This window comes from Pseudorca crassidens, chromosome 11 (assembly GCF_039906515.1).
Source record: "Pseudorca crassidens isolate mPseCra1 chromosome 11, mPseCra1.hap1, whole genome shotgun sequence".
NCBI classification, from domain to species: Eukaryota; Metazoa; Chordata; class Mammalia; order Artiodactyla; family Delphinidae; genus Pseudorca; species Pseudorca crassidens.
The window spans coordinates 55,140,260-55,150,639 of record NC_090306.1 but is presented as its reverse complement, the minus strand read 5'-3'; the positions used below and the strand labels follow the sequence as shown (position 1 = coordinate 55,150,639).

The 10,380-nt window shown below is 39.2% G+C and overlaps 1 protein-coding gene across 2 annotated transcripts in view; it reads left to right on the top strand.

The window, feature by feature from the left end:
* Positions 1–532: 532 nt before the first annotated feature.
* Positions 533–10,380, top strand: part of WIF1 (WNT inhibitory factor 1) — an 87,417-nt gene continuing 77,569 nt past the window's right edge. Inside the window, exons 1-2 of one of the 2 annotated variants that reach the window (XM_067697239.1) lie at positions 533–1,640; positions 2,139–2,278. In XM_067697239.1, coding sequence (XP_067553340.1) covers positions 1,493–1,640; positions 2,139–2,278 — 288 coding nt within the window. In that variant the 5' untranslated portion in view covers positions 533–1,492. The remainder of the gene's footprint in view (positions 1,641–2,138; positions 2,279–10,380) is intronic. The other variant, XM_067697238.1, reaches the window with a different exon arrangement.

Sequence of the window (10,380 nt, the reverse complement as noted above, 5' to 3'; positions counted from 1 at the left end):
ACACATATTCTGTTCTTTTTAGTAACTTCTCATGACCCAACGCTTAGCTGAATTCATGCACGTGTTCCGCTTCTCTTCCGTTGTTGCCGGTTTGCTCTTCCCTCTTGAGGTATCCACTTCTGCAAGGGACTGGGTGAAACAACACGCCCAGCCCCAGATGCTCAATCCTTGGGACATTTGTCCAGCATTCGGATGCCAAAAAATACAGAAGTAAACAACTCTTTTCTGAGTCTGAAATCTAAGTTAAAAAAATTTTTTTAAACCTTTGCTTCCGTTTTCATTGCTCATCCAAGGGATTAGGCAGGGGGCAAAACAAATCCTCTCTGCTGGGGTCGAGTCGGTGTGGCTGGGCTGGAGCCCACTGCCAGCCACCTACTCTTCCCACAGGCAAGGCCAGATCCTTGGTGTTGCTCTAAAGCGCCTGCGATTTCAGTACCAGCGCGGCACGCCTCCAAATTTCTTAAAATACCGGCAACTATGAAGATATTCACAACTTTTGGGAGCCCTACCCCAGCAGGTCAGGTAAGCCTGTCATCCAGAGCTCAGGGAACTCTTCCAAGTGCTTCCGGTGATCAGGGAGAAGAGCCTCCACAGCTGTTAAAAAGCATCCTCCATGGTGTCAGGCAAGTGGCAATGAAACCCCACGCCCCCGCCAACCTGAGCGCCAGCCATCAGGGAACCACTGGACGGTCGAGTCTTGGGTTTTAAATGGATGGGAATGCGCCGTGTCAGCTTAGCGCGGATGGATGAGGATAGGGTTTGCAGAAGGAGGAATGACAGTAGCGGAAAGGGAGAAGTGGAGGAATATGCGCCTTCATTTAGCCCCGGAGTACAAATGGGAGTTATCATCATCATCACCTGCGCTCAGTTAAGCCCTGTGAAGTCAGTTCACCCCACTTCCCTCCATTCATGCCTCGTCTGGCCAGAGGCAGAAGCGAGGGACATCCCAGAGGCGCCTTTGAGCGCCCTTCTCCGCATCTCCCTCCACCACGTGCGCCTTTCGTGCGTGCTCCCACGCGGCGCACAGCGGCGTGGACGCGGCCTCCGGGGTCCCGTGCCGCCCCACCCCCGTGCGTCTCCCCAGCGCCGCCCAGTGGCGGCCGACTGGGCCGAGTGCCTCCTCTTTCGCACCGCACTTGCGCCGGCCCTTCCCGCTCTTCCTCTCCCGCTGTATTTAACCCTCTGACTGTTGGCCTCGCTCGGCGGGCTGGCATCTCCTGCTTTGCCAGTCTTGCGTCTCTGCTCTCCCCTGTTCCTCCTGCGCCCCCGCCCCCCCCCCCCCCGGTCTTGCCCCGCTCTCGCCGGTTCTTCCACTCCCTTCTCTTCCTCCTCGCGCTCACCCGGGCTCACTCGCATCAGAGCCGAGAGGCTACACGCCCAGCTGACTACGCGGGAACAGCTCGGGTTGAGAGACAGCTTAACGGCTGCAGGTTGGGTAGGTGCGGCAGGAGTTTCAGCTGCGAGAGCCACCAGCCAGGAGGTCCGGAGTAGTATGGCCCGGAGAGGCGCCTTCCCTGCCGCCGCGCTCCGATTCTGGAGCATCCTCCCGTGCCTGCTGGTGCTGCGGGCGGAGGTCGGGCAGCCGCCGGAGGAAAGCCTGTACCTGTGGATCGATGCTCACCAGGCGAGAGTGCTCATAGGTAAGGTTTCGCGCCTAACACGGGAGCTTCTGCTTCTTCCCCTGCCTGGGTCTTCACTCTCTGTCCAGCTTTTCCATTAAAGGAGGAGAGATGCATACATTTAGTATGTTTTCAAAGCTTAATTTCCAAGGAAGATTGGTCTCCCCCTTTTAATTAGCTGTTTTCCATCTAAAAGCGTATAAACTTCTCTCTCAAGAAACCTAAGCTGATCTAGTGTTCTGATCATGCTGTTGCTAGTTTCTACAATCCTGCGTTTTTAGGTGGACCCAGCATTTGCTAGCACCAGTTAACTCCACGTCCACTCCTTTTCCCCGAAAGCATGCGTCTTTGGCATCATTCTTATCACCCACAGGAATATCAGTTGGTACGAAGGCAGGTGCCTTGTGAAAAGAAATGACCCATTACTAATTCTTTGGTGTTCTTTTTGCGTGCAAGTTCTCATTTGGATGCTTTTAAGTCCAGCTAGTTTGATAGTTTTATTTGTTTTTTTAAAACCAGGATTTGAAGAAGATATCTTGATTGTTTCAGAGGGGAAAATGGCCCCTTTTACACATGATTTCAGAAGAGCACAACAGAGAATGCCAGCCATTCCTGTCAATATCCATTCCATGAATTTCACCTGGCAAGCTGAAGGGCAGGTGAGTTATGTTAACCAGAAAGGTTGAAGAAAATTACCCTTTAATATTTACAGCACCTGATGGCAGGTAGAAATAATACTATATAGTGTGTAGTCGGCTACATTTTTTTACAATTTTGAGAGTGATTTTTATGTAATTTCCAAAGCATATGAAGAGTTAACTCCCATTTATTTAAACATGTCACATAAATTAAAGATTCCCAAAAGAAAGGGGTAGGCAAAGTGCCTAAGATCACTATTTTGATAAGTCTCAATGTCTTCAGGCTGCTGGAAATATAATGACCTCAAATACCAACATTACTTTTTTTTCTGTGTTCACTAACATTGAAATTTAGCATAATATTTAAGACTTTTTTCTGTAGTATATACCAACCACCTGTGACATTGTTTACAACAATGTCATTGTTTAGAACAATGTCACAGGTGGTTGGTATATACTACAGAAAAAACAAATTTCAAAGTCGATAAGTATTTTTGACACTGTGCCTTTGAAAAAAATTGGTATGTTGAGTTATTCACTGGAATGATGTGAACACTATATATTTCTGGCAAGAATTCACAGACTCGAAAAGTGTCATATAACAATGTTTGTAACATATTGCAAGCTACTGTTTTTTAAATACTTTCATATGGAAAAAGAAAACCACTATATTTTTATGAAGTGTTCCTTTTATTTCTTAGCACATTAGCATCTTTTGTATGTTACCTTTTGTAGAGGTTCAGTATTACATAAATGACCTAATTTGGGAAGGAAAGGGAGAATAAACATTATGTGAGTTTAGTTTCTTTTGTGCAGTTGGAGAATTTACTCTAGAGGACAAATGGTAAGTAAATTCTTTTGCTCGTTAGTTGGTAAAGTGTATCTACTTAGGAAAATCATTGTAGTTAAAGTCACATTTTCAGGTCTTTTTATTCTAAAACTGTTTAAATGGATATCTTCATAAAGAATGTGATCCAGAAAACACTTTATAAAAAGTAGCTATTTTGAATTGAGACACCACTAGTGTTCCCTCTAATTACCTGTTGTAGTATGGGCGTGACCATTTTAGCTGCCTTTTTTCCTTCACGTCTGTTCTCTCATTTTTCCTTTCTAAAACAGATCAAATCTAGACCCTTCAACACTTCCATTGTCATAAAGGAATAGATGTTCTGGATCCACCAAAGTTCCTAACAGGAAGGTCATCTATTCTAATACCCCCATTCTGCAGATAAGTTCACTGAGGCTCCTGTTGCTCTATAGGGAGAGCATTCCTCTTTTTTTTTTTTTTCTACAGTTTCCTCTTCATAGATACTTTATGGACAACTAATTTTGAAATATTATGAAATCAGTAATAAATCAGTGAATGACCTTTTATTATCGCCTTTTCTTTTTCACCTGAATCTATTGTGTTTGACCACTTGTCAGCTGGGATCAATATTTTTAAAAAGAACATTTTCTTTACTTCTAAAGAAAATGGATTTGTAAGAACCATTAGAAGGTAGTTTGACTTGCACCCCTCCTTAGCTGAAAGGGTTCAGTAACTGCACTTGAAGTAGAAAATGTCAGTAGCTCCGACTGATTGATTGATTGATCAATTTATTTATTTTTCCTCTGAGTTTGTCTTCTGAAGAATGAAATTTGAAGCAAAGACTTAAGTTCCATGCTCTCTCCCCTTTGCAAACGTTGGCATATTGTTGAGTACAAAATGGATTGCATATCAAACAATCTCAGGACTATTTCTTGTAGGGGATTAGAGAAGATGGTAGAACTGGCATGGAGATGAAGCTTCTAGAATCTTTCCCTCTCTTGTTTAGGTGTTGATTACCCATGTGGATTATGCAGGCCAATATTAGCACCTCAGTTATCTTACTCTCTATGTCCAGTCTGCTCCAGATAGGTTACCACAGGTAACTGTGTGAAATCTGGTATGTTTTTTTTGGAGCAGTGTGGCATACTGGGAAGGGGGAAAGGATCTACACAATGCCAAACAGCAAGATGTTTTAAAATATTATTTAAATTTGACTAATGCCAATAAAGTTCTGTGATTCCAGCACCATAATTTTTGAAATGCATGGAAATTTTGAATATGGGAAAAATGACTTCAATGTCAATTAGGTATTTTGAAAGGCATCTTTGGCTAAAGCCAAACCACGTCAAAATATCTACATGGAAAATGAAAAGTTCATTCCATTATCTAGTTATTTCATTCAAAAGAATATCAAACATTTAGGGATTTCAACACAAGCAAAATACATAGCTGATTAATGAAATTTTAAACTTAATATTTAAGTGTTTTGGAAACATGTGGGAAAAGTTAAAATAACTTTAGGATTAAGATCTAGCAGAGGCAGTAGGTGTTATCTATTTCCAATAAAGTATTGTCCAGTAACCCAAGGGGTTCTTGGAGCCATTTAAAATAACTTTCATGTTCTACTTCAAACAAATGCAAATAAAAAGTACAGTGAGAATTATTTCCTCACATCACATTGGTCAAGTTTTTTAAAAGTGTTTTTAGTATGTGGAGAATTATGCATACTTATTTGTAGCTGATGCGTATGTTAGCCTTTCTGCAGGGCAATTTGACTTTGATGGCAAAAGGCTTGACATAGATCCTTTGACTAGGAAATTTTACTTCCAGAGATTCCTCCTAAGGAAATAATCATGGATATGAATAAAGTTTTTGGTGCAAGCCTGTTCCTGGTCATGCTATTTATAAAAGTGAAAAACGGCAGAACCTAGAGGTCTGTGATAGTGGCAAGAAGCATTAATAAGAATATTCTAGACATCCACTCAATGCTATGGAAGGATGTTCATGACAAATTAAGTCAGTCATCTATAACAGTATATTCTGTTTGGTTCCATTACAAAATATGTGGGGAGACATAGGAAAACATGTCTGATAAAAGTCTAATCCTCCAAGGTGTTCACATTAGTTATATCTACATGTATTATGTTTTGGTTTTTTCCACAGTGAATGTGTATTGGTTTGTAATTTTAAAAATTATTTTACATTAAACACATGTAAAAAGTTGTACTTTAGAGTTTAAAATTGTACGATGTTCTGTATTGTAAATAGTTTATTTCATTTATTATCCAGTATCATTTATCCACTACATATCACTCACAAAATGGTAAAAGAATTTGATTTCATGGCTGATTGTAACCTATGTAGCCCAAATTTGCTAATGTTTACCTTATTCTTACCTACCAGTTTCTTATGAAATCTTCAAAAATCTGCTTTGCAAAGCTTTCCTGCCTGAAATCCAATTCCCTGGCCTCTTCCTCTTGCTGTAATCCTCATTTTCCATGGACAACCCCGTCTCCTCTTTATCTCCCAAAATCTGCTTTGCAAAGCTTTCCTGCCTGAAATCCGATTCCTTGGCCTCTTCCTCTCCCTGTAATCCTCATTTTCCATGGAAAACCCTGTCTCTACTTTATCTGCAATTTAAAATATTCATTTTCTGACATGCTCCTTCTCAAGGCTTTTTTTTTTGGCTGCACTGGGTCTTCGATGTGGCGTGTGGATTCTTCTTTGTTGTGGCGTGCGGGCTTCTCTAGGTGTGGCATATCTCAAGCCCTTTAGATTAGAGAAGAATTTCTACTACAGAGGCTGAGGCTTAAAGGATTTTTGGTAATTAAAGTGAAAATACTCTTTATTACTGTACATAACTTAACAATAGTTGATATTTTTCAATGAGGCATTCCTTATTCTAATTTTCCCCTAAATTTGAGACAAACAACAAGGACCTACTGTATAGCACAGGGAACTATATTCAATTTCTTGTAGTAACCTATAATGGAAAAGAATCTGAAAAAGAATCTATATATCTGAACCACTTTGCTGTACACCTAAAACTAACACTATATTGTTTTTTTTAAGTGTGCACTACAGTATTTTATTTTTTTAAACAGCTTTATTGGAGTATAATTGCTTTACAATGGTGTGTTAGTTTCTGCTTTATAACAAAGTGAATCAGCTATACATATACATACATCCCCATATCTCCTCTCTTGCATCCTCCCACCCTCCGTATCCCACCCCTCTAGGTGGTCACAAAGCACTGAGCTGATCTCCCTGTGCTTGTGGCTGCTTCCCACTAGCTATCTGCTTTACATTTGGTAGTGTATATATGTCCATGCGACTCTCACTTCATCCCAGCTTTCCCTTCCCCCTCCCCATGTCCTCAAGTCCATTCTCTATGTCTGCGTCTTTATTCCTGTCCTGCTCCAGTTTCCTCAGAACCATTTTCTTTTTAAGATTCCATATATATGTGTTAGCATATGACATTTGTTTTTCTCTTTCAGACTTACTTCACTATGTATGACAGACCTTAGGTCCATCCACCTCACCTCATTACAAATAACTCAGTTCGTTTCTTTTTATAGCTGAGTAATATTCATTGTATATATGTGCCACATCTTTATCCATTAGTCTGTCGATGGACAGTTAGGTTGTTTCTATGTCCTGGCTATTGTAAACAGAGCTGCAATGAACATTGTGGTACATGACTCTTTTTGAATTATGGTTTTCTCAGGGTAAAGGCCCAGTAGTGGGATTGCTGGGTCGTATGGTAGTTCTATTTTTAGTTTTTAAGGAATCTCCATACTGTTCTCCATAGTGGCTGTATCAATTGACATTCCAACCAACAGTGCAAGAGGGTTCCCTGTTCTCCACACCCAATCCAGCATTTATTGTTTGTAGATTTTTTGATGATGGCCATTCTGACCGGTGTGAGGTGATCCCTCATTGTAGTTTTGATTTGCATTTCTCTAATGATTAGTGATGTTGAGCGTCCTTTCATGTGTTTGTTGGCAATCTGTATATCTTCTTTGGAGAAATGTCTATTTAGGTCTTCAGCACATTTTTTGATTGGGTTGTTGGTTTTTTTGATATTGAGCTGCATGAGCTGCTTATAAATTTTGGAGATTAATCCTTTGTCAGTTGCTTCATTTGCAAATATTTTCTCCCATTCTGAAGGTTGTTTTTTCGTCTCATTTATGGTTTCGTTTGCTGTGCAAAAGCTTTTAAGTTACATTAGGTCCCATTTGTTTATTTTTGTTTTTATTTCCATTTCTCTAGAAGGTGGGTCAAAAAGGATCTTGCTGTGGTTTATGTCAGAATGTTCTGCCTATGTTTTCCTCTAAGAGTTTTAAAGTGTCTGGCCTTATATTTAGGTCTTTAATGCATTTTGAGTTTATTTTTGTGTATGGTGTTAGGGAGTGTTCTAATTTCATTCTTTTACATGTAGCTGTCCAGTTTTCCCAGCACCACTTATTGAAGAGGCTCTCTTTTCTCCATTGTATATTCTTGCCTCCTTTATCAAAGATAAGGTGATCATATGTGCATGGGTTTATCTCTGGCCTTTCTATCCTGTTCCATTGACCTATATTTCTGTTTCTGTGCCTGTACCATACTGTCTTGATTACTGTAACTTTGTAGTATACTGTGAAGTCTGGGAGCCTGATTCCTCCAGCTCTGTTTTTCTTGTCAAGTTTGCTTTGGCTATTCAGGATCTTTTGTGTTTGCATACAAATTGTGCAATTTTTTGTTCTAGTTCTGTGAAAAATGCCATTGCTAGTTTGATAGGGATTGCATTGAATTTGTAGATTGCTTTGGGTAGTACAGTCATTTTCACAATGTTGATTCTTCCAATGCAAGAACATGGTATATCTCTTCATCTGTTTGTATCATCTTTAATTTCTCTCATCAGTGTCTTATAGTTTTCTGCATACAGGTCTTTTGTCTCCTTAGGTAGGTTTATTCCTAGATATTTTATTCTTTTTGTTGCAATGGTAAATGGGAATGTTTCCTTAATTTCTCTTTCAGATTTTTCATCATTAGTGTGTAGGAATGCAAGAGATTTCTGTGCATTAATTTAGTATCCTGCTACTTTACCAAATTCATTGATTAGATCTAGTAGTTTTCCGGTAGAATCTTTAGGATTCTCTATGTATAGTACCTGTCATCTGCAAACAGTGACAGCTTTGCTTCTTCTTTTCTGATTTGGATTCCTTTTATTTCTTTTTTTCTCTGATTGCTGTGACTAAAACTTCCAAAACTTTGTTGAATAGTAGTGGTGAGAATGGGCACCTTGTCTTGTTCCTGATCTTAGTAGAAATGGTTTCATTTTTTTTCATCATTAAGAACAATGTTGGCTGTGGGATTGTCATACATGGCCTTTATTATGTTGAGGTAAGTTCCCTCTTTACCTACGTTCTGGAGGATTTTTATCATAAATGGGTATTAAATTTTGTTGAAAGCTGTTTCTGCATCTATTGAGGTGATCATATTGTTTTTATCCATGTTTGTTAATATGGTGTATCACGTTGATTGATTTGCGTATATTGAAGAATCCTTGCATTCCTGGGATAAAGCCCACTTGATCATGGTTTATGATCCTTGTAATGTGCTGTTGGATTCTGTTTGTGAGTATTTTGTTGAGGATTTTTGCATCTCTGTTCATCAGTGATATTGCCCTGTGGTGTTCTCTCTTTGTGACATCTTTGTCTGGTTTTTGTATCAGGGTGATGGTGGCCTCATAGATTGAGTTTGGGAGTGTTCCTCTCTCTGCTATATTTTGGAAGAGTTTGAGAAGGATAGGTGTTACCTCTTCTCCAAGTGTTTAATAGAATTCGCCTGTGAAGCCATCTGGTCCTGGGCTTTTGTTTGTTGGAAGATTTTTAATCACATTCTCAATTTCAGTGCTTATGATTGGTCTGTTTATATTTTCTATTTCTTCCTGGTTCAGTCTCAGAAGGTTGTGCTTTTCAAAGAATTTTTCCATTTCTTCCAGGTTGTCCATTTTATTGGCATATAGTTGCTTGTAGTAATCTCCCATGATCCTTTGTATTTCTGCAGTGTCAGTTGTTACTTCTCCTTTTTCATTTCTAATTCTATTGATTTGAGTCTTCTCCCTTTTTTTCTTGGTGAGTCTGGCTAATGGTTTATCAATTTTGTTTATCTTCTCAAAGAACCAGCTTTTAATGTTATTGATCTTTGCTATCATTTGCTTCATTTCTTTTACATTTATTTCTGATCTGATCTTTATGATTTCTTTCCTACTGCTAACTTTGGGGGTATTTTTTGTTCTTCTTTCTCTGATTGCTTTAGGTGTAACGTTAGGTTGTTTATTTGAGATGTTTCTTGTTTCTTGAGGTAGGATTGTATTGCTATAAACTTCCCTCTTACAACTGCTTTTGCTGCTTCCCATAGGTTTGGGGTCATCGTGTTTTCATTGTCATTTGTTTGTAGGTATTTTTTGATTTCCTCAGTGATCTCTTGGTTATTTAGTAGTATATTGTTTAGCCTCCATGTGTTTGAATTTTTTACAGATTTTTTCCAGGAATTGATGTGTAGTCTCAGGGCGTTGTGGTAGGAAAAGATACTTGATACGATTTCAATTTTCTTAAATATACCAAGGCTTGATTTGTGACCCAAGATATGATCTATCTTGGAGAATGCTGCATGAGTGCTTGAGAAGAAAGTGTATTATATTGTTTTTGGATGGAATGTCCTATAAATATCAATTAAGTCCATCTTGTTTAATGTATCATTTAAAGCTTGTGTTTCCTTATTTATTTTCATTTTGGATGATCTGTCCATTGGTGAAAGTGGGGTGTTAAAATCCCCTACTATGATTGTGTTACTGTCAATTACCCATTTTATGGCTGTTAGCATTTGCCTTATGTATTGAGGTGCTCCTATGTTGGGTCATAAATATTTACAGTTGTTATATCTTCTTGGATTGATCCCTTGATCATTATGTAGTGTCCTTCTTTGTCTCTTGTAATAGCCTTTATTTTAAAGTCTATTTTGTCTGATATGAGAATTGCTATTCCAGCTTTCTTTTGATTTCCATTTGCATGGAGTATCTTTTTCCATCCCCTCACTTTCAGCCTGTATGTGTCCCTAGGTCTGACGTGGGTCTCTTGCGGACATGATGTATACAGGCCTTGTTTTTGTATCCATTCAGCCAGTCTGTGTCTTTTGGTTGGAGCATTTAATCCATTTACATTTAAGGTAATTATCGATATATACATTCCTATTACCATTTTCTTAATTGTTTTGGGTTTGTTATTGTAGGTCTTTTCCTTCTTTTGTGTTTCCTGCCTCGAGAAGTTCC